General features: G+C 41.2%; 1 protein-coding gene across 4 annotated transcripts in view; it reads left to right on the plus strand.

Annotated features, from left to right (window-relative positions):
* The window catches only part of HPSE2 (heparanase 2 (inactive)), a gene marked incomplete at its 3' end in the record, with an annotated part of 568,642 nt that overhangs the window by 414,312 nt on the left and 126,632 nt on the right, over positions 1 to 27,698 (plus strand). For all 4 annotated transcript variants that reach the window (XM_082854941.1, XM_082854943.1, XM_082854944.1 and 1 more), the window contains 2 exons: positions 6,782 to 6,888; positions 11,289 to 11,403. In XM_082854941.1, coding sequence (XP_082711067.1) covers positions 6,782 to 6,888; positions 11,289 to 11,403 — 222 coding nt within the window. The remainder of the gene's footprint in view (positions 1 to 6,781; positions 6,889 to 11,288; positions 11,404 to 27,698) is intronic.

Here is a 27,698-nt window from a genome sequence, read left to right on the forward strand (position 1 = left end):
TAAGGGACAAAGTGATCATCAAAAACCTAAAAGAAAATCATGTAGTTGAAAAATGGTGAGTCCATTTTGTGTGGTGAACCTCAGATCTTGTGGGGACGGAGAGGAGAAAAGGTAGCCAAGGGGTAGTTATGAAAGGTCTTAGATACCAAGTAAAGGAGTTGGTATCATATCCCATGGATCAGTGTTTGTCCCCACGATTTCACCATGTTTAACATGCTCCCATGGACAAGTGGATAAAATAGACTACGGGGCTCTGTGTAGTTTACTGGCTCCTTTGCTTTTTTTTCCATGTTAAGGAAACATTTCGTAGTTCTGACGAATGAAAACAATATTATTGTGATAACATTGAATCTACTTTCTTTTATTTTTAAGTAAATCATTTCCCAAATCACTGCTTTCAATATTATCTGAAACAAGTCACTCATAGCGCATCTGCCAGATAGTCGCACAGAACACTCTGTGAGCACATGATTGAGTTCTGCTGCTGGTGATGGAAAGCCACAGAGGTTCTGAAGCTAGGGAGGAACTTGTCAAGCTAACAGACAGCAGCACGGTAGAGGATAGTCTTGAGAAGGATACACTTTCAGGAAGACCAAGGGAGAAATAATAAGATCCGGAACTCAGGAAGGGACAGTGAGTGAGAAAGGAGAGGGCAGAATGGAATGATCCTGTCCTCTTCTAATATAGTAGGTAGCTTAGAGTCAAAAACACACAAGAAGGATGGAAAAAAAATTGGAACATTACTCTCAAGAGCTCTCACCTGGACCTCTTATAAATATAATAAGGAACAAAGAGGCAGGGGCACCCCCAAGAAGAGCTATGTGCATGGGTAAGGTTTAAGAAGCTCCCTAAAGCTATTCAGCTCCTTTTAACCAGTGACATAGGGGACCAGTTCTGGCTGCTTAAAGAGCTACTGCTCTTCCTGAAGTCCTGGGGGAAGTTGATTTCCAACTATATGAGATGCTGGAATTAATGGATTCCAGCATCTTTTGGAGGGTGGGCCTCTTGCCAGGGCTGATTAGCCCCACTGGCCTGTCCACTATTCCTGTTTTATTGCTTCCTTTCTCATTAAGGAAGGTGTTGGGTTTGGATAACCATAAGCGACATGTCTGCTGTTAGAAGTCTGCCATCGCTTGCACACTGAAACCAGGCTCTCAGGATTCTTTTTCAAACAGATCACAGATTGAGAGAAACAGGAAAAGGAAGCCCAGGTTTGAAAATATGCCACAAAAAAGGTTATTTTCCTATTTTTACTGTTTTCTTTTTTAAAAAATATTCAAAGTGGTAGGGAAAATAAAACTTAAAAGAAAAAAATCAATACTGTTTTTCTCTCTTACCCCTCCTCTCTCAGTATAGCCACACGAAGCAGTCCTGATGTCCTCAACCCCTGAAATGAGAGGAAAGGGAGTTTGAGGGTTTCCCGTCATACCACCCTGCCCCCAGCTGGCCCAAGGATTCTGAGCAGCCACTGGCAACTTGCTAAGCTGTTCTGTGGATGCCTCAAAGCTCCCTTGTCCACATGGGCCCAAGGCCTGAAGTCTAATGGGGACAAAAGAACTGCTGAAAGGGAGACAACCACTCAACTCCCCTCTCCCTTCACTTCAGTAATCTCAGCATTTGTACTTCTTCTCCCTCCCCAGACAATGTGTTCCTTAAAATAATCTTCATTGGCACATCATTTCTCACCAGGAACTGTACCCTTGTTCTTTCCAGTCCTCCAGTTTTCTCTCTTCCAGCACAGGGGGGATCATATTTACTCAGAAAACCACAGTGTTAAACTATAGCCCTTAGTTTCTTAGAGTTTCGCTTTCTAAGGGAATTTTGCAGCTGGTTCCATCTGTTTTTCCTGATTTTTTTCTCTTCTGTCCATGCTAATTTCCTCTACAGTCCCAACCAGCACCCAGCCTCAGCACCTCCCCTACACGTTGCTATGATGGTCTTCTCTGCTCATAGTAGACACACAGTTCATTAAGCCTCTCACCATGTCCGAAATAGGCCTTTCCCTGCTACTTAGCATACATCTGGTCTCTTACCTACCACCACAAACGTATCCAAAAGAAAGGCAACCAACTGTAATGTTAGATTGATCCAGACACAATCTCATGTGCTTTGGACAAAGAGAGTTGTCTAGGTAACATTTGCTTTACTTCAAGCGCAAGAGGGAGGAGATATGGAGATATATGTATATGCATAGCTGATTCACTTTGTTATAAAGCAGAAACTAACACACCATTGTAAAGCAATTATACTCCAATAAAGATGTCAAAAAAAAAAGAGCTTACCATATGCCAGACAACTTTCCAAGTGCTTTACAAATATTAGGTCACTTAAATATTAGAAAATGCTCTCCTTTTCTAATTTTACAGCTGAGGAAATTAAGGCACAGTGAGGTCAACAGTGAGTCAATGATAAAACCAGTATTCAAACACAGGCAATGTGTGTAGAGTCCATGCCCCTAACCACTAATCAATTCTGCCTCATCAATTACAAGAAGTTTTAGATTGTTTCCTTCCAAATCTTCCTGCAAGTCAGAAGACAATTCAGATGAACTTTATTTACACAGAGTCTGTGTCCTTGCTGAGTCCTGTGTACACAGTAATTTATAAATCCAACCATTTTCTGGAATCAAGTCCTCATTTAAAGGAACTAGACTTTAAAGTCCTTATATAAGGAGCTAGAGGGATCTTTCCTGACTACCGTCTAAAATATCAACCCTCCCCTCCTGCCAAGGCACTTTCTGTCAGATTACTCTGTTTCATTTTCCTTCTAGCACTTATTATTTCTAAATTTATGTTTGTGTGTTTATTGTCAGTCTCCTCCCCTTGACTAAAATATAAGCCAATGAGAGCAGAGACTTCTGTTTCATTCACTGTCTGCCCCTAGAACTCTGCTTGGCATAGAGCAAATGCTCAGTATTTGTTGAGTGAATGAATAAATGCATTCGATAATGCCTTAATGTTTTTGGATGGACATACTTCGCCCTTTTTCAGTCTAATTTAAAATATTCCCCTTAGGAAATTTCACCTACTCCTGTGGCTTTTTACACCACTCTCAATACTTACCTCTGGCCCAGATCTTCAGATCTTTGTTTTTGAGATTACCAGCTCTGACCAGCTCTGGCTTTTTTTTTTTTTTTTTTTTTGTCTCCCATATTTGTTATCTAATTTTAATTTCCATAATCAAATTTACTCTTGACCTTTGAGGGATAGGAGCCAAGGGGACTTGCATAAGCATTACAAAATACTAATACATTTTAACATTTTGTATTTGGAAAGGACTTAGATTTCATCCACTTCAAATTTGTGGCTTTACATGTTGGTGAAGAAATTGAATTCCAAGATAATGCTGAGCCAGAAGTCTCACAGCTGCTGTGTGGTAGAACCCCAGACTTCCAGGACGTAGTCCTCTTTCCACATCAGTTATCTGCCTATTAGCGTCTACCTGTCCTTTTGCTAATGATACATACACACAAACACACACACACACGGCTTTATTGAGGTATAATTCATATACCATAAGCTTCACCCTTTAAAAGTGTGAAATTCAGTGGTTTTTAGTATATCCACAGAATTGTGAAACCATCACCACTGTTTAATTTTAGAACATGTTCATTACCCTCCAGAGAAACCCCATACCTATTTGTAGTCACTCCTCATCCTCCCCCCTCATTCTCCCTCACTTTTTCCAACCCTAGAAAACCATTAATCTACTTTCTGTCTCTATGGATTTGACTATTCTGGACATTTCATATAAATGAAAGAATATAATATGTGGCCTTTTGTGTCTGGCTTCTTTCACTTAGCTCAATGATTTCAAGGTTCATCATCTTATACTAGTTACCTTTTTGTTTTGTTTAACCAAACCACCTTTCTCTAACTGCCTCAATCATTTCAATATCTTGGAGCAAAAATTAATCTTTGACTATCCTGGAAGCCAAAGGCAAAAAATAAAAACACAGATATGTTACTCAGTTCCAGTTAGTCACAGCTCCAGATCCCGTCCGGGCGCAGCCTCTCTGCACACGGCCTGCGTTGCTGCCTCCATCTTGAGTTGGGAAGTTGTGCAGCCGCTTTGCGCTAGAAACTCTGGTCTGAAAGTGCTAGGTTTGAGACCTCTGCCCGCCGCACCCTATGAGCCAGTGAAACTAGACTAAGTGCAAAAGAAAAGAAGAGAAAAAAAGTGGCCTGGAACCGAACCAGTAATATCTTTGAGGTCTGCCTGTATACAATTTGATGAATTTGGACATATGCAAACACTCATGAAACCATCACCATGATCAAGGGAGAAGATGGCGGAAGAGTAAGACGCGGAGATTACCTTCCTCTCCACAGATACATCAGAAATACAGCTACATGTGGAACTGCTCCTATAGTTCCAGTTAGTCATGAAGGAAGCACAAAGTTTATCAGAAGCATGGATGTCTTAAGGGGAATCATCACTGTAGGCCTTTAATTTCACCATATGACTCTGTCTTCTGATCATTTAAGGTGTTTTTCTCGCTTTCTTATTTATACTATTTCCAGCTGCCCTTCGGTTGGGCACTCTGAGCAGTGTCAAGAAGGGGGAGAGGACCACCTTGTGGTGTCCTCAATGACTCTGGGTGCAAGGGGAAATTCTTATTTAATCTTTAACAGTTTCCAGCTTGACCTCCGCTATTAATTTTTTCTTCTATTCTTGACCATAATCCTTACTTACATCTCAACTTTTTAAAATATATTTACAACTTTAACCCTGAAAGGGTCAAGTACTTTCCCAACCCTGATTTTAAAATAGGTCTCAAATAATGCGTATTCTCTAGTAGATGCAGGGGAGAGAGCAGAGGGCAGGGAGCTATACATAGGGAGAGATGAAAAGAGGAATATGATTGCTTGCTAATGTCTGCCCACGGGTCTGGGAAAAGGAAAGTTCTGGCATATATGTTACAACATACATACGGTTTTTTTTTTTTTTTAGACCTGAGGTGCAGAGAATTAATTACCCTCCTCAACTACAGCAAACTATTATCATCAGTTCATGCAAAGCCTGCCTTTTGTTTTAATTTTCACCTTCATCTCTAATCCCCACTTACATTGACCTCCCTTTTATACATGCCTTCCTTATGTCTTTTTTTTTCTTTTTGTTTTCCTTTTTTTTTTCTTATGTCTTTGATATATGTCCTTAACAGAGATGTATCTTTATATACGTTTAGTGTTATTGGGTATGAATGAGTAATTACATAAATAATATTGTGCCATAAACCTCATTCTGTTTCTATTTTTTAAAAGCTCACTAAATCTTTAAAGCCTGTTCATGTTGCTGGACTTCTATTGAATGTATTGCTATAACTGCTGCATAATATTTCATGTATGTATTTTACTTTTTCATTCCTCTAGCAATGGACACCTGCCACAAACAGTGACATAGTAAACATCTTCATACTTGTCCCCTTAGAGACCTGAGGCAGAATTGCTTTGTTCTATGTGTCTAGGAGAGGAATTGGTGGGCCGTAGGACCTAAATACACTACTGTCTTTATCCAGCCCCTCTTGTGCACAACCCGCATCCTCTCAGTCCCACCTCCTACTCTAGCCATCCCTGCAGAGACCAGAGCTAGGCAGCTGCACAGGCTGCAACCAGCTTGGTGCTGGTGTGGTGTGGGAGGACTTCTCATTTTCTGCTCTGGGACTTCTCTAAGGCAGAGTGTGGAATGGTGGGAACCTGCTCAGCACTCGTGCCTGCACAGTGAAATGGGGTGATAACAGTCACAAGGCTGCTCTTGACCTTTGGAGAACAGGAGCCAAATGATGAACGCTTCCCCTGGTCACCCCCCGCCTTGGGGGACAGTTCTGAGACACAGTTCTTAAGGCTTTTACCAAGTTCCCTGTAGAATTGAATATAAGTTGCCAGTAGCTACCAACTTGAAAACTCATTCTTGTACTGTTTTTTTCTTCTTCTTTTTCACAGTCCCCAGTTCCTCATTCCTGCTCCCGGTTATTTCTTCCCAAATGAACTATGTATAGACAAGCCTTTGTCTTAGACTCTGCTCTCAGAGATTACCCAGCATACAACATTATCCCTAAGTACTGCCAGATTGCTCTCCAGAGAATCTGAGACCACATCTAGATAGTCTGGCCAATCTCCAGCTTGTGGATCAGAGACGAGGATATTTCAAAATTTCAGAGGGCCACCTTTTGACAAGAGGCTTTGTGTATGCTTAGAAGGCAGCTCCCTGTGTAGGATGTTTCACGTGTGAGTCAGTGGTTTTTCTTTTTACACTTACTGCAGTTATTTTCAAAATGTGGTTGTAATATACATACATGCCTTGGTAATGATAATATACCTCTCCCAAACATTGATCTCTGCCCTCTCTCATGATTCACAACTGCTGATGCATGGACGGTACACTCATCCATGGATGTGCCATAACAGAGTATTAAGAAAATTTGCTTCTCAATACTTGTTAATATGGAAACGTCATACCACCTGCATCTTCCAGTGAAGGGTGTTTCAGTCAACTTATGTCCTAGATAAGGATGCATTGTTCTTCTGTCACATTGTCACTTGGGTTTTCTTATGGGAAAAAAAATGATCATTTCTTTGAGTGGACATGTATCAATATTAATTCTTTTGTGTGTGTGTGCCAGCTATCTGTATGGGGTGCATCACCATGAAAAGAGCACAGGTCATGACCACCTGGGAGCAGGGGATGAGAGGAACTTCTTTAAGGGAATGTATGTTCCTTCTCATTTGGGAACAGCTTTTTAAAATCTCATCATCTCCTTCTGCTTTTGTTGTGTGAACAGGTGGTTAACACATACACCCCAGGAAAGAAGATTTGGCTTGAAGGTGTGGTGACCACCTCAGTTGGAGGCACAAACAATCTGTCAGATTCCTATGCTGCAGGATTCTTGTGAGTAACACTTGCAATTTCACTCCCAAGGGCTTTGAGGAAAGGACAGTGAAATTGCTCATTATTCTGCCCATTGGCCGGGGGTGGGGGGGGGGTTCGTTTCCCACTGAAAGTTCTTCATCCATTTCTTTGTAAATGTGTTTAATCACTCAACAAACAGCGATTAGGGACTTGTCTAGTTACTAAGATCTCCGGTAGGAGCATTAGAGCAAAAGTAATAATAGTAGTAATCATGATAGTAATAAGAGCTTTATTTTATGTCTTCAGTGCAAAATACAGTACAGACAACATACATTTTCTCTTCTACTTTTCACCTGAGTCCTGGGAGATAGGTAAGAGTAAGACAGGAGTTTTGCCCTTTAGAAACTTATGATTGGAGGAATGGAGATGGGGAATAAGAAAAGCTGTAGGAGACAAGTGTCATAATAATAATAATTTTAACTGCATAGTGCTTACCATGTGCCAAGGACTATCTGATGTGCTTTATATGTATTTAATAATTTAACAACCAGTGTATTAGATACCCTTATTATATCCTTATACCCTTATAAGAACCCAGTGAGATAAATGTGATTATTGGTTAGTGGCAGAGCTTGGACTCAAGCCAAGGCAGTTTGCTCCAGAGTCCAGCCTCTTTGCCACTACAGTATGCCATTTCTCTTTCTGCCTTACGTGGGCTATCCACAAAAGGGGTAGACATGCAAAAGAATCAAGAGTTTCTGAATGGGAGGATCAGGAAGGGCTTTGCGGAGGAAGAGGCATTTTAGTGGAACATAGATTTCTCTAATTTCTATAGGTGAAGATTGTTGCTGATGGTAGTGGGAGCATAGAGGCTGAAGGAACATTATGAGGGGAAATGATTAGTGTGAGAAAGTCTCAGTATCTGCAGGGGTGTAGTGAGGGTTCTGATTAGGGACAGAGTTTTACCACCAAATCATGGAAGACCTTGAAAACCAGGCAGGGGAAATGAGGCCTTGTTCTATACTCAGTGGCTAAACCATTGATGATTTTGGAGGAAGAGAGAGACCCATCTGACCTGTATTTAAAACGTTGGCTTTGATAGTAGTATGCACAAGAGTTTGGATAGGCAAGAGGTAGGAAAATGAACTTGAAGGCTACTGCAGTCGTCTGGAGAACAACTTAAGCCAGAAGCATGAGGACCTCTGGCTGGCCTGCCATTGTCATGGACCACAGATTAACCAAGTGACCTGTTCCTGGTCCAGTCTAGGCTGCGGTCCTGGTTTTTTGTCTGAGCAAGGTTCTCCTAAGAACTGCAGCTCTGCCCTCAACTATGCGGTTCACTACTAACAGCTGCTCCTAATTATATAGCTGTAGATCTCCATGAAGGCAACTTCTTCAATACAGTTGTGAAGGACAAATCAGGCTGGTCAAGTAGATTGTCTTTAAGATGGCATCCTGGCAGATGCAGATGAAGATAATGAGTCAATGTCTACATGATGATGGCTGGGGTCTTCCAGCCCTGTGTCCTCACATGAGAGGCACAGAGAGGTTGTTCAGGGAGCATGGTTCAGTGAAGGAAATGGAGTGAATCAGCATTTGCTACAGTGTTGCTGAGGGTCTTCTTTCAAAAATACTCTCCTCACGGGGTTTCACTGTGAGAGACAGGTTGACAGTCCGTACTGCAGGAGGCCTCTAGAATCAGAAGAAGAATGGCCTTTGCTCAGCCTTCGCAGAAGGACTCCTCTGCAGGGCCCAGTAAGCAGCCCTCTTGTACTGTTTTTGTGAACATTCTTCCCTTTAGAGAGTGATGTGAAATGAGAAATAGCACAGACCTTCATGAAGAGAGCTGGAGAGAGACCTGCCTTTTCATGAGCATCAGCCAGATATCCATAGATCTCTGAGTCGCTTTGCAAACACAGATAAATATTGTTGTTTAGATTTTGGTTGTAGTTCAGATGTCCAATGCTTTGTTGACAGATCAAATGACAACCAGCTCATTCTGCCCCTGGTCTTCTCTCTTACCTCTTTATCACCCATTTCCTCTCAACCCCACTGGCAGTACCTAGATATATGCCCTTTGAGTCCAGTTCTCCAAGGGGCATAAATTGCTTCCTGGGAAAAAAAATGTAAAGCATTCTAGGAAGCTCCAGAAGGCTAGCAAGGAGTTGGAAAGAAGGCATTTTACAGCCCTTTTTCAATACATGGTATAACTATAAGCTTACCAGGGCATATACAAATGCATGCACAAATGAGAATTCTCTGCTGCCAAGTATTCAAGGGTAGTTTTCCCAGTCAGGGCTTTGAGATTCTTTGATGCCCTACCCTTGGCATACTGCTGTGTCTGCAGCACCTAGTAATGTCTGCCATGTAGTAGATATTCAATAAAGTTTTGTGGATGAAAGATAATGGCTGCAGAAGCATCCTTGGTGAGATATACCAGTTACCTTGACACTTTTCTCTACTTGAACATAAAAGGGAGACCTGGAACATCATTTATTTCCCCTACTCAGGAGATTTATTATTACAGGAGGAAGATGAAGACAACTCCAGAACTAACCATCTATTCTGAAAAGCCATGGGGAAACAAGGGCTCTGGCCATAGTCATTAATTAGCAATGGTCTTCATGTCAGTAAGGTCACTGGTTTGGAGCTCCATATGGTCTCAGATTTGGGAAATCAGAACTATGCATTATTTGTCCCTAGTATGCTGAATGGTGATTCTCAAAGTCCTAGAATCTAATTTTATCCAGATCAATTTCAACTTAGAGTATTGAGCACCTATAGTGTGCCAGGAACTGTGATGGTTGTTTTGGGTACAAAGCTAAAATGTGCCTATTTTTGATGAGCTCATACCAGCTGGGAGAAGACAGAGAAGTAAGTAATTATCATTCAGTGAGCCAGCAGAGGGTATGAGTAAGAGTTCTGGGGAAGTACAGAGGAGAAAGATACTACTATTGGCTGGGGCAGCAGAGTTCAGAAGGAAATGACACTTGACTTGGAGATTAACAGATGGGAAGAAATTTGCCAGGTGAGGTGGGTTAGTGGAAGAGAGGAAGGAAATTCTAAGGAGAAGTAAAACATATAAAAAGGCTCAGGTAAGTATGTGAGAGCAGCCAAAAGTAGTTTGTTTTTTGTTTTTTGTTTTTAAGATGTTGGGGGTAGGAGTTTAGTAATTTATTTATTTATTTTTTGCTGTGTTGGGTCTTCGTTTCTGTGCGTGGACTCTTCTCTAGTTGTGGCAAGCAGGGGCCACTCTTCATCGCGGTGCGCGGGCCTCTCACTATCTCGGTCTCTCTTGTTGCGGAGCACAGGCTCCAGATGCACAGGCTCAGTAGTTGTGGCTCATGGGCCTAGTTGCTCCGCGGCATGTGGGATCCTCCCAGACCAGAGCTCAAACCCATGTCCCCTGCATTAGCAGGCAGATTCTCAACCACTGCGCCACCAGGGAAGTAGTTTTATGTGGCTTAGAGCCTGGGGAATAAAGTTTAGGGTGAGAGAAGAGGTGATAGGTGAAACCAGACAATATATTCTTAGGAAAGATTGTGAAATGCCTTATCTTTTACCCTGAGAAGACTGAAGCTCTAAGTCATCTTTCTTACACACATATATTATTACAATTGGAAGTTTCCTTGCATTTCAGAATACAAAGAAAGAAAATGAAATCAATTCACAAATGAATGAATGAATGAATGGGTTAAATGTGTAAATGATGAAGGCAGAGTTAGCAGTAGGTGTTGGAAAAACCACGAGGGCAGTATTTTTGAAGGATAGCATGCCCTGGAGAGTGGGTATTTGGCAAGATGGGGTATGTAATAAGTGTGTGAGCAATGCAGGTCCTCCACTGCAACATGTGTGTGATGGTAACATACTCCAATCCCTGTATAGTTAGTTATAGTGCCAAGGGAAATTATTACTGCATTGCCTACTGACAGTGATATATGAGGGATGCAAATGACTGGACCATAGGTCACAGGAGTATGTGGGTTAGCGTCATATGTAAAGTACATGGACAGTGAATAGGTGCAAGCAGGGGAGTTTGAGTGATGGAAAATATAGTGTGTGTGCTTCTGTGATTGTGTGTTTTGTGGTCAAGGGGGATGACTTTAGGCTTACAAGTGGCTAGGGTGTTCATTTTATTTGTTAGTATTATAGGAATAAGAGATGTCTTTAGCAACAAGCTATTTTATGACCAAGGCAATTCATTTTACTCCTCTGGACCTCTTTATTTTCTTATAAAATGAAGAGGTTAGATTTGCTCATCTCTATAGATCTCTTCCATCTGTGTATTTAATGCTTAAAATAGTTTTCTCTAAAGTACTAGGTAAATTTGATGGGTGTGGGTGGTGGTGTGTATGTGTGTATGTTGGCCAATTTTTATAGAGCTTGTTTTATGCTGTTTTTAAAATGTATTGATGTAGCTTTTTTCCCCTGCTTTTCAGATGGTTGAACACTTTAGGAATGCTGGCCAATCGGGGCATTGATGTTGTGATTCGGCACTCATTTTTTGACCATGGATACAATCACCTCGTGGACCAGAATTTTAACCCATTACCAGTAAGTGTAATAGAAAGGTTCCCAACTCCTTTTCCATGTCCTTCCGTTCTTTTGATCATGCTTTGTTCCACACTGGTAGAATTTTTCTCCTCCTTCTGTTACCAGTTAATTTCATAAATTGAACAGAAGAATTCTTGACCCATTTTACAGACTCTTGGCTTCACCTCCCACACATACCCCAATATATACACACACGTATGTACATATGGGTTTATGCATATACACATATATACATTTATATGTATTTATATACTTACCACTATTATTTTAACAAACCTTGTGCAGTTGAGATTCCAAATCTACTTGTGGCCTGTTTGAACTCTGCTTGAGTGAATTTTTCCAGATTGTTTTCTTTTAATGCTAATAGGAGACTTAGTTAATGTTAGATGCAACATGTTGAAAGCAGATGGGAGAGCGTTGGCCAAGATCAGATACAGTAGGAACCCATCCCTTGGAAAGTGGCTGAAGTACACTTACATTAGATGCTGATCCCTATGTGACAATGAGGGGATTTGCCCAGGGTATCACCTTCTCTAGGAAAGCAAAGGAAAGGGAAGGCTAAAGAAGAGTGGCAAAAGCAGAGATCTGGGTTTGTCCAGTGACTTTACTGACCAATCAAAGAAATCCCACTTAGTCCAGAAAAGCTGTGCTTATCAAAAATATTACGTGAGTTATCCTTCTCACAGACATCCTAGTCATGATAAAAGGTCAGAGTCCTCTCATTAACCCATAGAATGTCAGAGCTGGCATTCCCCTTCGAGATGATCCAGTTCCACCTCATATAACAGAGGGAACGATAGCCTGGGGTGGGGGGGAGGGGCATGTAGAGCCAGCCCTAGAACCTGCTTCTGTGCCCTGGTCCAGTAATCTTCCTACAGAATTACTGCTGCCCTGGGGTCCACAGTAAACAAGCCCAACTGGAACCAGTGACTGTTCCTGCATTTGCTTCCCCCTGCCCATTTCCACCCCCCTATTCTTCTCACTACCCAGGCCTCCAAGCCCAGAACAGAGAACATCTTGGCACCCAACAGCACCATTGCCATGTCTCAAAAGAATCCCTCTAGTCAGAGTACTAAGTAATTATTGTATCCCTGATTGTACATGACTCCAATTAAGTCACAAATATTAAAGCTGACTGGCACAGTTGCTTTTATTCACAGGGCCAGGATACCTCTCTCTCAGTGTATGTGGGGCTGGGGTATGGAGGAGTGAGAGGGAATTTTCAGTTTGTAACCATAGGGGGTTTCCTTTGTTTGTTGTTTCTTTTGAGCTCATAAACTTGTGGTGATAAAATAAATAATAATTAGAAAAGTATCTATGAAATGTAAGCACTGAACAAATATAATGTCACACAAATGTAAATATTTATTGACCATCAGGCACTGGGGAAGAGACTAGTAGTAGATACCTGAATAAGTAGATAATGGATTACTATAAGAGGGGGTCAGTGAGGGCTCCTTTAGAGTATATACAAGGAAGACCTCTCTGAGAAGGTGACATTTAAGCCAAGAGCCCAGTGACAAGAAGGAGCCAGACATGCAGATTTTTGCAGAAGAGCTTTCAGGCTGGGGGAGGGGCTAGCACAAAGACTCCGAGGCAGGAACAGACTTGGCATGTTTGAGGAAACATAAGAACACCAGAGTGCTGGGGGCCTGGCAGGGAAGGGGGAGACTGGACATGAGGCCAGCCCGGGTCAGATCACGAAGGGCTTTGAAAGCTAAAAGGAGTTTGACTTTTATTGTAAATAGTATGAAAAGCCATTGGAGGGTTTTCTGCAGGGCAGTAACATGATCTAACTTACATTTTTAAAAGATCACCCTGGTATAATTAATGCACCAAATATTATTTATATATTTAATAATGTGTATAATACTTAACAGTTTACAGACCACTTTCATATACCACACATCAGTAAAACTCCAAACACTCTGTCCTTCCTTCCTCCTGTCTTTCCTTTATTCCTTCCTTCACACATTCAAATCTCTTTCACTCCTCTTGACCATGTACTATATGCTGATCGCTATTCCTGGCAAACAGCCACCGTGACGAGCCAAAAAGACAAGGTCCTTGAACTCCTGGAGCTTATAGTCTAGTGAAGTGAACTGAGAAACGGAAAGTATATAAACACATAAATAAGATTAAAAAATTTGTCATAATTGCTCTGAAGAGAGCCTGGTGAGATGAGTATGACTATTTATACTTATTTTGCTGAAGAGAAACTAGGGTTCCTTCAAGTTGTTAAGTGACTTATCTAAGGTCAGACAAGTAGTAAGAGCTGGAACTCAAGAGTTTTTCAGTTCTAAATGCTATTTTCTTTTCACCGTGCCACACTGTTTCTTGCAGTACTCTCTTTGGTGTCTGTGCTGTGGTCTGATGCCACTGTTTGTCTCAGAATTGAGTCTGGAGATGGGAACAGGCATCTTGAGGAACTGGAGAGAAGAAAACCTAGGCTAGAAGAAAACCTATGGTCTGTGGGTGACTAGACTGGTTTGATTTCCGGAGCTGGACAAACCTGGATTGCGTATCAACTCTCTATGTACCTTCGCATGGCCATGTGTTAGGTTAAAGATGCAAGTTCTCATGGCTTCGTTCTCCCCAAACGAGCGATAATACAGGTGACTTTCTTTAAAATCTTACCATGAGACACCTTGGTTGATAGGTAGTAGCGGCACAGAGGTTCATTGGAAGCTCAAACAAGTCCTATTGATTTAGTACAAAGGCTCAAATGTTCTGCACAGCTGTATTTCTGGAAATGCCAAGCTCTAGTAAAGAAACTGTATGTAAAAGCACTTTAAAAGGTAGCAGTCTTTCTTTTTCTCTTTCTTTGGGCTAATAAATTCTGTACCTTATAAGCAGAGAACTTTGCAGCTGGGAGAGTATGTCCTAAGTCTCCCGGAAAGAATTTACTAGGCTAGACCTGGGCACCAATCTGACAGACCTTGCCAGCAGGCCCCTGAGATGTGCAATGGTCACAGACCTAGGATCATACTGTTGCCGCTTCAGAGAGTTGTACAGTTGATATCCAAACACTGACAATAAAAACTTGTGGGTTTTACACAAGTGATTAAATCTTCAAGAGTGTTAAGAGTTTAGGGCATTAGTGAGTTATGTTTTAGTTGCCTCCCAGAAAAATCAGTATTTTCTATTACAGTCCCTTCAAATTCAGCTCAGTGCATTTCAGGAAAAGATCCTATTGGCAGATACTAGTTTTTTTTCTGTTGTTGTCATTATCGGGTCTTAGCCTAATGGCACCCCAACCCATATCCCATATTACCCCTCCACCTACCCAGTCAGCTTTTGATTCGAGTTTGTAGGATTCCAGTCCAGCTCTGGCAAGGCCATTCCAATCTAAGGTAAGAGAGAATATTGAAGGTAGTCCTTTTTGTCTTGAGAAAAGATCATTTTCAACTACAGCCCATGTTGTTTCTGGCTGTTCCTCTAGAAATGTGCCAACTCTCCTCCTCTTGTGAGATTTTCCTTCTCCTGGGAAGAGGAGAACATTTAGTCCAGCAGTGCTTCATCACTCGACTCCCACCCCTTTCCCCTGACCTGCTCGCCATTGGGAAGGAGGGAACTTGTGAGTCTCCACAGCCTGTCGGCTAGTCATGGGCTCTCTTGGGAGTAAGGGATGTTTGTGCAGAAGAGATCTGCACATTCAGTGGACATAGTCCAGACCCCACCAGCCGTGGGCATTTCTCCTAAGAGACGGTTTTGGAATTTAGCTTGCTGCTTTTTTTAAGAGCTTGATTTACAGAGCTTTCAAGGAAAGAAATAGTGAATTACTAGCCAACATCTTCTTAACTCCCACACCGGCCTAGCAAATACAATTCAATTCAAAAAACATTGACACTTCAAATGTGTCTGGCTCTAGTCTAGGTGTTCTGGGGACATGAAGATAAATAAGATTTGGTTCTCTCATCTGTAGAGCTAACAATCTGGTGTGTGTCTGAGGGATTACAATTTAGTCCTTTGCTTAGAATAAAATAGAAAGGTCGTTCACATTGGATAGCCTTTTCTATACTGGGCATAGTGGTAGGGATATTTATATTTGCTGGCAACATTCTTTTTTGCTGACTACCCCTTATGAATAACTATAAACATTCAATTCAGCCCAATGCACAGTTATTGAACACTTGCTGTGTACGTTGTTCTGGAATACAGTCAGTGGTCATAGAAAACTCACTAGTCTATGACGGGATTGAACCTATAGCTGTGGTTCCTGTAGCACCATGCTCTGAGCCAAGCGATCACTGTTCAGATGTCATTTGGCTGTTGGAAAGAAACTGTGCATCTTAATGATATCTGCGTAGCTCCACTTCTTAACCTATCATAGGGATGAGATCCTAGGTGCTCCATCCTTGTTTCCCTTTGAAACATTAGATTCTTATGCACTACACAACCATGATGTGGAAACAGGATGAGCTTAAATCTGTCCCTTTCCTGAGGAAGAACATCCAGTTGCAAACCCATGTCCCATGGATGCTGGATGTTGCACACTCTCTTGCAAGAAGAGCACCACCTAATGAGGAGGCCTCAGGGGAGCAGCAGGAGCCTGGTACTGTGACAAGGTTCACAGATTCCAGTCCCGGCTCTGCGTCCATTAGACGTGTGTCTTTGGGTTCCAGTTTTCTCATCACTCAGATTGTGATAAAAATGTCTCCTCTATCTGCCTCCAAAAGATACTGTTATAATCCTTGAGAAAACTAGATATGACAGTAGGATTCTGATTTCATATGTACGTGTACACATAGAAAATTACTGGAAGGGACTACATCTAAATGTTAAAAGTGGTTTTCTTTGGGTGGTGGGATTACAGATAGTTTTTATTTTCTTCTTTGTGGATTTTGTATGAAAAATTGGTGCAATCGGCATTATTGATTTCATAATCTGAAAAATAAAAGGCTGTTTTTCAAAGAAAAAATAGAGTGTTTAGAAAGAAGTAAGTGCTTTATTACACCTGTGCTTTGTGCTCGATACTGTGCTGGACCCTGGAGACAGTGTCCCTGCCCTCACGGAGCTTACAGTGTGGATAGGAGATGGATCAGTCAGCAGGGACTGTGGCAGAAGTGCTTTAGCAGGACAGGAGAGGAACAGATGCCAGCCTGGGTAGAGGGAAGGCATGGGGCATCAAGGAAAGCTTTCTGGAGGAGACAGTACCTGAGCTGGATCTTGAAGGAGAAGGGCAAGCTAGCCACAGGAAGAAGAGTTTGAGGTCTGGGGAGAATCTTCCAAACAGAGACAATGGCATGTACAAAGGGTCAGAGGCTTTAATATTCCAGAGAGTCATGGTGGATGGATTATGAAAAATTACTTAGGAAAGCTTTTCCCATCGCTCTCTGTTGGCCACACAGGCTGTGTAAAAACTAAGGAATCTCAAAGTTACAAACCTGGAGGTGGTGGGGCAGGGGTGGTACAGAACCTGTTTCTTGGCGTAGCTTCCTTTCTCTTTCTTTTCTTTCCCGTGGGAGCCATCAGGAAGATGAAAGAAGCAGAGAGTACCTGTTTAGGGGTAGCTGTGATGTGAAACCCAATCCTCTCATTAGAGTCCCTGACAAAGACTTCTCCATGTGCAACCTTCCTTTGTGGGAACCTGCGGCTGCTGAGAGAAGGACATCCTCAGCTGCAGGATCAATCACTGGGACTCAGGCTGGCTCCATGTCAGTGGCTGAAGCGCCTGGGCTGCATGCCCAGTGGGCATGACTTGCTTCTTTCCTCCTCTGTGCCTCTGAACCCTGGCCTCTCAGATCAGAGCCTGCACCTGCACCATGTGACCAGGCACGCAGCTCTTTTGCTCCTGATGCTTTAAAGAGAAGCCCCTCTGATTTTTAACTACCAGTCTTCATCCGTTGCTTATTTATCAACCTGAGTGGTGCGCATGGGATGTAAGTGACACGTGTCAGCAGTTGAACAGCTCACCCTGGTGGAAGCTGTCTCGGGAAGTAGAAAGAGCTCTGCACCTGGAATCAGAAGATGTAGGCTCCAGGGCAGCACCACAGTGTTCCAGTTGCTTGAGTTTGCATTTCCTGCTTTGTAAAATGGGGCTAACTGTGCTGGGGTCAGGGAGTGGGGAGTATCTGAATGTCATGCTTAAAAGTATTGGCATTGGAATCAGACTGACCTGAGTTTCAGACCCAGCTCTGTCATTTACTACTGTGTCCCTGGGCAGATTACTAAACCTCAACAATCATCCATTTCCCTTCATAAAATGGAGACAATAGTAGTGTCTATCTCAGAGCATTGTTGGAAAGGATTGAATGAACCAGTGTATATGTATCTTTTACCACATAGTAAGCACTCAACAAATGTCAGCGGCTATTATTATTTTATAAAGTCACTTTGTAAAATTCTGTAAGTCAGTAATATCAGTAATTATCATTAATAACGAATATAACTGTGGCAAGATAATATACATTTGAATATTCATATAGATACCTGGAAATCAACCAAGTAATGATAGCTAAAGTATGAAAAGTAAATTTTTTTGCAAAAATTAAGTGACTGGAGAATTAGAAGAACAAAAGAGGAAAGCTGTGATTCCTGCACTTGAAAGGAATTGACTGCAAATGGTTAAAGACAAACTAAAAATTACATTTTATTTTCCTCCAGAGAAGATGCTGCCAACCTTTCCCACTGAAGGCAATTAAGACAGTAACCACACTGCAACGCTAGCTCTAATACCTTCATGTGGTATTCATAAATGGCCCAGTAAGCCCTGGAAACCATGATATGTCACATAAAAAGTGCTAATGACAGCACATTATATGAATCACTGAGAAGCAACAATTGAAAATCTCACTCTACCGTCAACCATTTATACTGCTCCCAGATTGCAATACTGAGGGATTACAGTTACAGTAAGTTGTGCAGCAACCTAAATAAATCAGGGAGAGGGAGAAGAAGCAGTTGCAGCCTCACTGTGCTTGAGCTTAGGAGCATGGTGTGCCATCCTCGAAGCAACCTTCAGATGATGGAGGAGCAAGGCCAGCCCTGGAAATGCGAAAAGCTGCACCTTACCTAACTTCATCGGTTCACCTAAAACACTAGAATATTATCTAAAAATAATCTGACTAGGAAGAGAGGAAGGGAGGGAGGGAGGAAGAAAAAGAATGAAAGGAGACAAAAAGTGGAATGCCCTTTGGTAGGTTGGAAAGATCTTTTGCGAGTGCCAAAATATGACAAACTTGTAGTTATTTCACCTTAAACATTATATTTACAAACATTAAGGGCACAATGATGTCTGGTTATGACATTTAGGAACCAAGAAATAGGCCTCTGTTAGAAGTGACCATGAGAGCGAAACATAATACATTGTCTTTTCTAACTCAATTTTGATTTTTTGTTTGTTTAAATAAAAGCAGAAGTCTTTAAAAATAGAAATAGAATATTGTTTTTAATTCTTATTTAAATGCACTACACTATAAAGTTTAAAAAATCTATCAGTCATTAGGTACTTCACTCACTAACTTTCAACTATTATCAATCTCTGTTTATTTCATCTCTGATTTGGTTTTAAGCTTTGAAAGGATTGAATAGAACACGTCATTTTGACTCACTCTAAATCTGACTTGAGCAGACCTGCCTTCTGCTCCAAATTCACTGCCTTCCTCTTAATGTCAAAATCCTTGTAGTGTTTCTTCATTAGAGCAGTGATTCTCAAGTCTATGCACATTATAGTCACCTAGAGGGCTTAAAAAAAAATACCTATGCTTTGGAACCACCCCCCAGGGATTCTGATTCAGTTTGTCTATAGAAGAGGGCAGGTGTTTGTATTTTTTAAAACTCCCGGAGTGATTCTAATGTGCAGCCAGAGTTGAGAACCACTTAGTTACAGGGTGCCATTTACCCTGATGAAATTAAAAATTACCCTTTCGTTTTCCTGTACTCTTTTGTACCCAACTTGTGCTTCAACAGTCAAGATATTAACAGAAATTTAAAACTGTCTATCATTAATTCATTTGCCAAATATTTATTGAGTATCTATTATGTGTCAGACACTTTTCTAGTTTCTGAGGAGACAGAGGTAAAGGAGGAAGACAAGATCCCTGCCCTCATTGGAGATTACAGTCTAGCAGGGGAGACTAAAAATATACAAGTAAACTAACACTAACATAATTAATTACAAAATTCAGAATGGTATGTAGGAAGTTGAAGAATAATAGGAGAGGATACCTCTTTGGAAAGTGTGGCCGAGGAAGTCTTCACTGGGAAAGCAGCCATGGGAGAAGCTGGGGGAAGAGCAGAGCGTCCTAGCAGAGGAAGCAGCATCCGCAAAGGCTGCAGTGGGGAGAGGCTCTGTCACACATCAGAGGCTGCGCAGTGTCTCTAAGACTACCCTGAAGCGTGCACCAGGCACAGAGGCAGCCAGCCAACTGCTGGGTACAATTTATCTCGGGCTCCCACACCTGATTCCCGACCCTACCTGTGTCACCAGCACTTGGCAAACTGCTTTGCTTCCTGTCTCTTCGTGTGAATGATGGTATCCCACTGCCTGCCCCTACGTCTGGGGTCCTCGACCAAGCCTGATGCCTACTGCGTTTCCCTGTCACCGACCTGGCCATTTCCATGTGCACCCTCTGTCACCTCTCAGCAGGCTCTGAAACAAGAATGGCAGAATAACAATACTTGTGGAAGCTGGTGATGAACATTTTGGAGTTTGTCATACAATTCTGTTTTTGTGTATGTTTAAAAATTCAGTCATTTTTTAAATGTCTTCATGCTAGTGTGTTGTGACATACAATAAAGCCAAGCACTGTTTTGGTTGTTCTGGGACATAAAAAATAAAAGTCAAATTCCTTCTCTCCATGTTCACAATCTCTTTGGGTTGGCAGAACATAGAGCCTTTGAGAGGGAGCTAATAGATGATGCCCTAAGGTCTGTCTTGTTCGCTCAGTATCTCCAAAGCCAGACCTCCAAGTAGGAGATATTACTGTTGTCTGGAAAGAAAGTGCTAGAGGGGAGAGTCAGGGAAGGCTTGTACAACAAGATGTCATTAGTGGACATTTGTAAGATTAGTTACCCAAAGAATACATGTTCCTGAGAAAGCTCCTTGCCCCAGGGCACCATCTGCTAGACAGTGGGAAGGAAGGAGTGCCTTAGGATGGAAGGAAGACCAGGAGTTCTGTATCTGATCCCAGTTTTTGCCACCAGCTCATTCATCCTGGGGCACTGGGTACTCTGGGTTCACCTCAGATGTGGGTGTTGAACTTGGCCATTTGAGGTCCCCTTCAGCTCTGATGTTTTCTTATTCACTGTCAAGATTTCTATACCGGTATCTTCAGACATACCTCCCAGCTGAACTGACACTAATAAAACTTTAAAAAATAAAACTAAACCACACTGTTTTACTTTTAAATCACACAGGGAGTAATTCCTCTTTTCTCAAGGCTCTTGTAACCCTGTTATAGCAGTTATCACTTTCGTTATTAGAGTTGTTGGGGTACATCTAATTTCCTCTCTCTGACGGTAAGCTCCTTGAAAACACAAGCCATCTCTCATATCTTTATATCTCTCACAATTCCCTGATCATAGTCAGTCCTTACTGAATTCTAAAGATGATCAGTGATTGGGAATCTGGGGGCTGCAGAGCACTACTTAGTAATGGAAATATGGAAGGCAGGTGTTTATTGTCAGGTATTGTATGCACACTGTGTAAAAGAAGATAGTTAGCTTGGTCCTTAAGAGACTGGGCTCTGGGGTCAGATCTGGATGTGAATTCATCTCCACTGTCTACTTGCTGTGTCACATTTGGCAGATTTTCTCATCTTCCATCATCTGTATAATGAGGATGCCTATAGTTTGTACATCACAGGGTCCTTGTGACTGCTTAAAAAAGTGCCTGACAGTAAGTATATAATAATGTGACCATTATTCTAAATACATGAAAATTATTCCTTGGACATAAATTGTAGTAATATTTTCTTAGGTCAGTCTCCCCAGGCAAAAGAAATAAAAGCAAAAATAAATAAACAGGACCCAATAAAACTTATAAGCTTTTGCAAAGGAAACCATAACAAAACAAAAAGACAACCTATGGACTGGGAGAAAATATTTGCAAATGATGCTACTGACAAGGGCTTAATTTCCAAAATATACAGATACCTCATATAACTTAATATTAAAAAAAAAAGAAAAGCAAACAACCCAATCAAAAAATGGGCAGAAGACCTAAATAGACATTTCTCCAAAGAAGACATACAGATGGCCAGTAGGCACATGAAAGGATGCTCCCCATCTCTAATTATTAGAGAAATGCAAATCAAAACTACAATGAGGTGGGACTTCCCTGCTGGTCTAGTGGGTAAGACTCCATGCTCCCAGTGCAGGGGGCCTGGGTTCAATCCCTGGTCAGAGAACTAGATCCCACATGCATGCTGCAACTAAGAAGCCCACGTGTCACAACTAAGAATTGCACATGCCACAACTAAGAAGTCCACATGCCGCAACTAAGAAGCCCACATGCTGCAACTAAGAGTCCGCATGCTGCAACTAAAGACCCCACATGCCACAGTGAAGATCCCACCTGTTGCAACTAAGACCCAGTGCAGCCAAAATAAATAAATAAATATTTAAATATTTTTTTAAAAAACTACAATGAGATATTACCTCACACTGGTCAGAATGGCCATCATCAAAAAGTCTACAAATAATAAATGCTGGACAGGTTGTGGAGAAAAGGGAACCCTCCTACACTGTTGGTGGGAATGTAAATTAGTGCAGCCACTATGGAAAACAGTATGGAGGTTCCTTAAAAAACTAAAAATAGAACTACCATATGATCCAGTAATCCCATTCCTGGGCATATATCTGGAAAAGATGAAAACTAATTTGAAAAGATACATGCACACCAATGTTCATAGCAGCACTATTCACAATAGCCAAGATATGGAAGCAACCTAAGTGTCCATCAACAGATGAATGGATAAGATGTGGTATATGTATACAATGGAATATTACTCAGCCATAAAAAAGAATGAAATATTATCATTTGCAGCAACATGGATGGACCTAGAGATTATCATACTAAGTGAAGTAAGTCAGACAAAGACAAACATATCACTTATATGTGGAATCAAAAAAAAAAACAAATCAACATATTACAAAACAGAAACAGATTCACAGACATAAAAAACCAATTTATGGTTACCAAAAGTGAAAAGGGAGGGGGAGGGATAAATTAGGAGTATGGAATTAACAGATACACACCACTATATATAAAATAAATAAATAACAAGGACTAACTGTATAGCACAGGCAACTATATTCAGTATCTTGTATAATAACTTTCGTCTTTGGCTTCTTTTATTCTTTATGTTCCACCATAAGTTCCACAGCTTATTTCCACCCACTAAATCATCTGGCTTTTCCAGCTCCCTGATAAGGCAGGTAGATAGCACAGATATACTTATCCCGTTTGGCAGAGAAGAAAACTGAGGCTCAGAGAGGTCCAGCAACTTATTCAAGGGGACACAGCAAGACCGAGCCAGTTGTTCTGAGTTCTGTGATTCTTCATTACTACTTCATCTCCTCCCTCTGGTTGGTTCTGCCACAGCTTTGTCAAGTTAAGAATTCAGGTTAACCATATCTGCTAGCAGTCAAGGCAGATAGAAATGGCAATGAGGAAGCAAAATAAAAAGCTGGCTTCAGGGTAAAGTAAAATGATTCAGGAGATAAAACCTGGGATTTAACAGTGACTGACTTATAGATTTACATTTTTACTGAATAATGAAAGAACAAAGGAAGAAAGGAACAAATTTTCAATTTCATGCAGCAGCAGGTTAGTTTCACTGCTTATAGTGACTATATTTTAGAGATACAGAGTTTACCTGTCCTATGGCAGCTGTCATTTTCCTCATTATTATTTATGTATATGTCTACCTCCTTGAAAGTGGGGCTACTTTAAAACCTTTCCACCAATGCAAGAGCTGAGCCATCCCCTGATGTTTAGCCATCTGATGATGGATGGCAGATCCAGTTCCAGAAGTCAATTAGATTGTTTGGGAGAGCCACAGCAGGGCATTTTCCTGAGGAAAGTTCCAAGGTGGCTCTGAAAGACAAAAGATAATTAATGTCCCTTCATTAACCGTACCTCCTGAGAAGTACTGCAAACATATATTTGAAGATTTGCCATGAATGCAAACTGGTCTGAACCCTTGCCCTTGTGGGCAAATAAAGGAAAGGTGTTGTCAATGTCCAGGACAGCATACCAAGTGCCATCAGTCTGTGCAGTGGATTCAGCTGCAGCTACAATGTCTGGAATAGCGGGGGCTGCAGGAGTAACAACTTAATTCAGTTGGTGATAATCTACCATAAGTCTCCAGTTCCTGTTCCTCTGGACCTACAGAGCTATAGTATTGAGATATTATATCTCTTAATATCCCTGCTGCCTTTTAGACCTTAATCAAGACTGTGATTTCCCTTTCTCCTCCTGGGACCACCTGGAGATAGAATAGGGAGGTGGGCTGGGGAGTGATTAACATGTCCCACTAGATGTGAATATTCCCGCTACATGTAAATGTCCTAATACATGTCTCATTACTTCTCTACATGTGACTCTTCTAGATCAGGAGAATCCCCTCTGGATATTATGAGCATTCACAGCACAAACATGTAAAACATCAATGCCAATACACATTCTATAGGGAATATACATTGGAAACCACAAAAACAAGACATTGAATTGGTCCAAAGGGCGTCACCCACAAGATCACTTTAGATTTATTTTTCCTACTGGAAACCCTGCCCAAACCTTATTAGTTGAATTCAGGAGCCTCCTCCCCAATGAAACGGGTAGAATGGTGACTTGGGCACCTGTATCTAAAAGAACCATAAGAGTTTGAGTTCCTTCCTCCCCAAAGTTTCCCAACTTACTTGAATGGACGCCTATGGTCTTTGGTCCTCATGGAGAAAGGGAGACCTCAATTCTACCTTTAGTTATCTTTCTCCTTAAAACAGCTAGAACTGGGATCGAGGGGAAGGGAAGGATCAGGGATGCTGAGGAAGAGAGCAGCTCCACACCAGTAAGCAAGGCTTTGCATTTACATTAATTTAGGCATCTTAAAAAGAGAGTCATGGGCATATACACACTAACAAACGTAGTAAGGTAGATAGCTAGTGGGAAGCAGCCACATGGCACAGGGATATTGGCTCGGTGCTTTGTGACAGCCTGGAGGGGTGGGATAGGGAGGGTGGGAGGGAGGGAGACGCAACAGGGAAGACATATGGGAACATATGTTTATGTATGACTGATTCACTTTGTTATAAAGCAGAAACTAACACACCATTGTAAAGCAATTATACCCCAATAAAGATGTTAAAAAAAAAAAAAAAAGAACAGCTTTTTGAGGTAAAAATTCACCTACCAGAACATTCACCCTCTAAAAGTGTACAGTTCAATTGTTTTAGTACTAATATATTCATAGAGTCGTGCAACCATCACCACAATCTATTTTAGAATATCACCCAAAAAGGAAACCCCATGCCTATTAGCAATTACTCCCCATTCTCCTTTTCCCCCAGCCTCTGGCAACCACTAATCCACTTTCTATCTCTGTAGATTTGCCTATTCTAGATATTTCATATAAATATGATCATACAGTATGTGTCCCTTTGTGACTGGCTTTTTTCACTTAGCGTAATGTTTTCAAGGCTCATCTGTATTTTAATATGTATCGATACGTCATTCCCTTCTATTGCTGAATAATATTCTGTTGTATGGCTATACCATGTTCTATTTACCTACTCGTCAGTTGATAGACATTAGAACTATTTCTACATTTTGGCTATTATGAAAAATCCTACTATTAAACATAAGTGTACAAGTTTTTATGTAGAATATGTTTTCATTTTGCTTTGGTATATACCTTGGAGTGAAATTGCTAGGTCATGTGTTTAACTTTTTGAGGAACTGCCAAACTGTTTTCAAAGTGACTTCACCATTTTTTATTCCCACAAGCCATGTATGAGGGTTCTAATTTCTCCACTTCCTCACCAACACTTATTATTGTCTGTCTTTTGATTATAACCATCCTAGTGAGTGTGACTTATATCTCATTATGGTTTTGATTTGCTCTTCCCTAATGACTAATGATGTTGAGCATCTTTTCATGTGCTTATTGGCCATTTATGAATCTTCTTTGGATAAATGTCTATTCAAATTCTTTGCCATTCTTTAAGTGGGGGCCTATTTGTCTTTTATTGTTGGATTGTAAGAGTTCTTAATAATACAAATGCTTTATTGGATATGTGATTTGCAAACATGTTTCCAATTCTGTGTGTTGTCTTTTCATTCTCTTGATAGTGTCCTTTAAGCACAAAAGTTTCTAATTCTGATAAAATCCAACGTATATATTTTTCTTTTTGTCACTTATGCTTTTGGTGTCTAATCCAAGGCCACAAAGATTTACTCTGATGTTTTCTTCTAAGAGTTTTATAGTTGGCTCTTACGTGTAGATCTCTGATCCATTTTGAGTTAATTTTTGTATATGATGTGAGATAGGGATTCAGTTTCATCCTTTTGCATGTGGATACAGTTGTTCCAGCACCATCTGTTGAAAAGACTATTTTTTTTCCTCATTAAATTGTCTTGGCATCCTTGTTGAAAATCAATTGACCATAAATGTAAGGACTTTTTTCTGTACTTTTAATTCTGTTCTATTAATCTAAATGTCTATCTTTATGCCAGTACCACACTGTCTTGATTATTGCAGATTTGTAGTAAATTTTGAAATTGAGTATGAGTCCCATGAAGAAAATGTTCTTCAGTTACAAAATTGTCTTAGCAACTACTTTCAGTTTTGAGCATTGTGTCAGCTGCTCATAGCTCAACCAAATGAACTGCCAACGTTCAGTCCACCCAAAGACCCATATTGGGTGGCAAGGTCATCATTACTGACATCACCTATTTCAGCTTTAGGAATCCCTTGGCTCAGTAACCTCAGCCACATTGACTTTAGGTTGGGGTAACAGGACTCATTGCCCCCATTGTCATGATAATATCCTTTCCCTCACCCAGCTGGGGAGAGTGAACAATAGACATGGTACAATTTTGGTGGCTTGTTTCAATCCTACCTCTCACTGCTCAGCCTCTAAATATTAATTCAACTTTTGTTCATTAATAGGCAGGACACTGGGGGACCCTTACTCCTCAACCTCACCCACCACTTGGGTGAGAGCGTTCACCACCAGATCCTGGGAAGGCTTCATATATCCCTAAACCTGGCCTACAAAGCCCTTGTCCTTCCTCTTCCATAAAATCATGCCACTGTCAGCACCCCATCCTCATCACTACAGCTGTCAAGAACTGTGAAGGGCCTGAGATTTTACCCTGCTTGCAAACTAGTATGTTAGCCTTTGCTGCTTCATAGATGTAGGCAGAAGACACAAGACTCCTGGGTCAGCAACAAAAGACTATGTACTCATACACAGCAAGCATCATGAACATTAGCATATTTGCACTGGTTCTTCTGGCCACCAGGTCCCAAAGGGGCAGTGCAGTGGGCCCATGTGTATGCTCCCCATGCAGTGGGTTTGAGTTGCAGCTGAGGAATTCAGGACCAAGGACCCAGCACTTTTTGAGCAAGCAGCAAACATTGTAGCAAGCAGTACACAAACCAATGTTCCTCCCCCCAGAAGCATGCATGGTAGTTATATACTGTGGTCACTGACCCATTTTATTGCCTATGTGAGTAGCTACATAAACTGCTCTTTATCAGAATACAGATAAACCTTGTAGACTGGCACACTCACCAAGAACATGCAAGACAATCAGGGCTGGTGGCCACCAGATTGGTGGCCTCTCCCAAAATTCCACCCCTTGGCCCTATATGTTCTTGGCTGAGCTCAAATTTACATCTAAGTGTGACAGTCTGTCAGTCACTCTGGTTAATCTGACTGACAGAAGTCTGGGACCAAATTTGTTCAATTTGTTTCATACAGTATGATGGTTAATTTTATGTGTCAAGTTGGCTAGGCCGTGGTACCCAAATATTTAGTCAAACATTCTAGATATTTCAGTTAAGGTATTTTTTTAGATGAGATTAACATTTAAATCAGTAGACTTTAAGTAAAGCAGATTGTCCTCCATAATGTGGGTGGGCCTCATCCAATCAGTTGAAGACCTTAATAGAAACAAAACTGACCTCCCCTGAGCAAGAAGGAATTCTGCCAACAGACTGCCTTCCAACTCTAACTGCAACATAACTCTTCCCTAGGTCTTCAATCTGCTGGCCTACCCTACAGATTTTAGACTTGCCAGCTTCCACAATCATGTGAGCCAATTACTTAAAATCAATCTCTCA

The sequence above is a fragment of the Leucopleurus acutus genome, assembly GCF_964270905.1.
Source record: "Leucopleurus acutus genome assembly, chromosome: 14".
In the NCBI taxonomy this organism is placed as follows: Eukaryota; Metazoa; Chordata; class Mammalia; order Artiodactyla; family Delphinidae; genus Leucopleurus; species Leucopleurus acutus.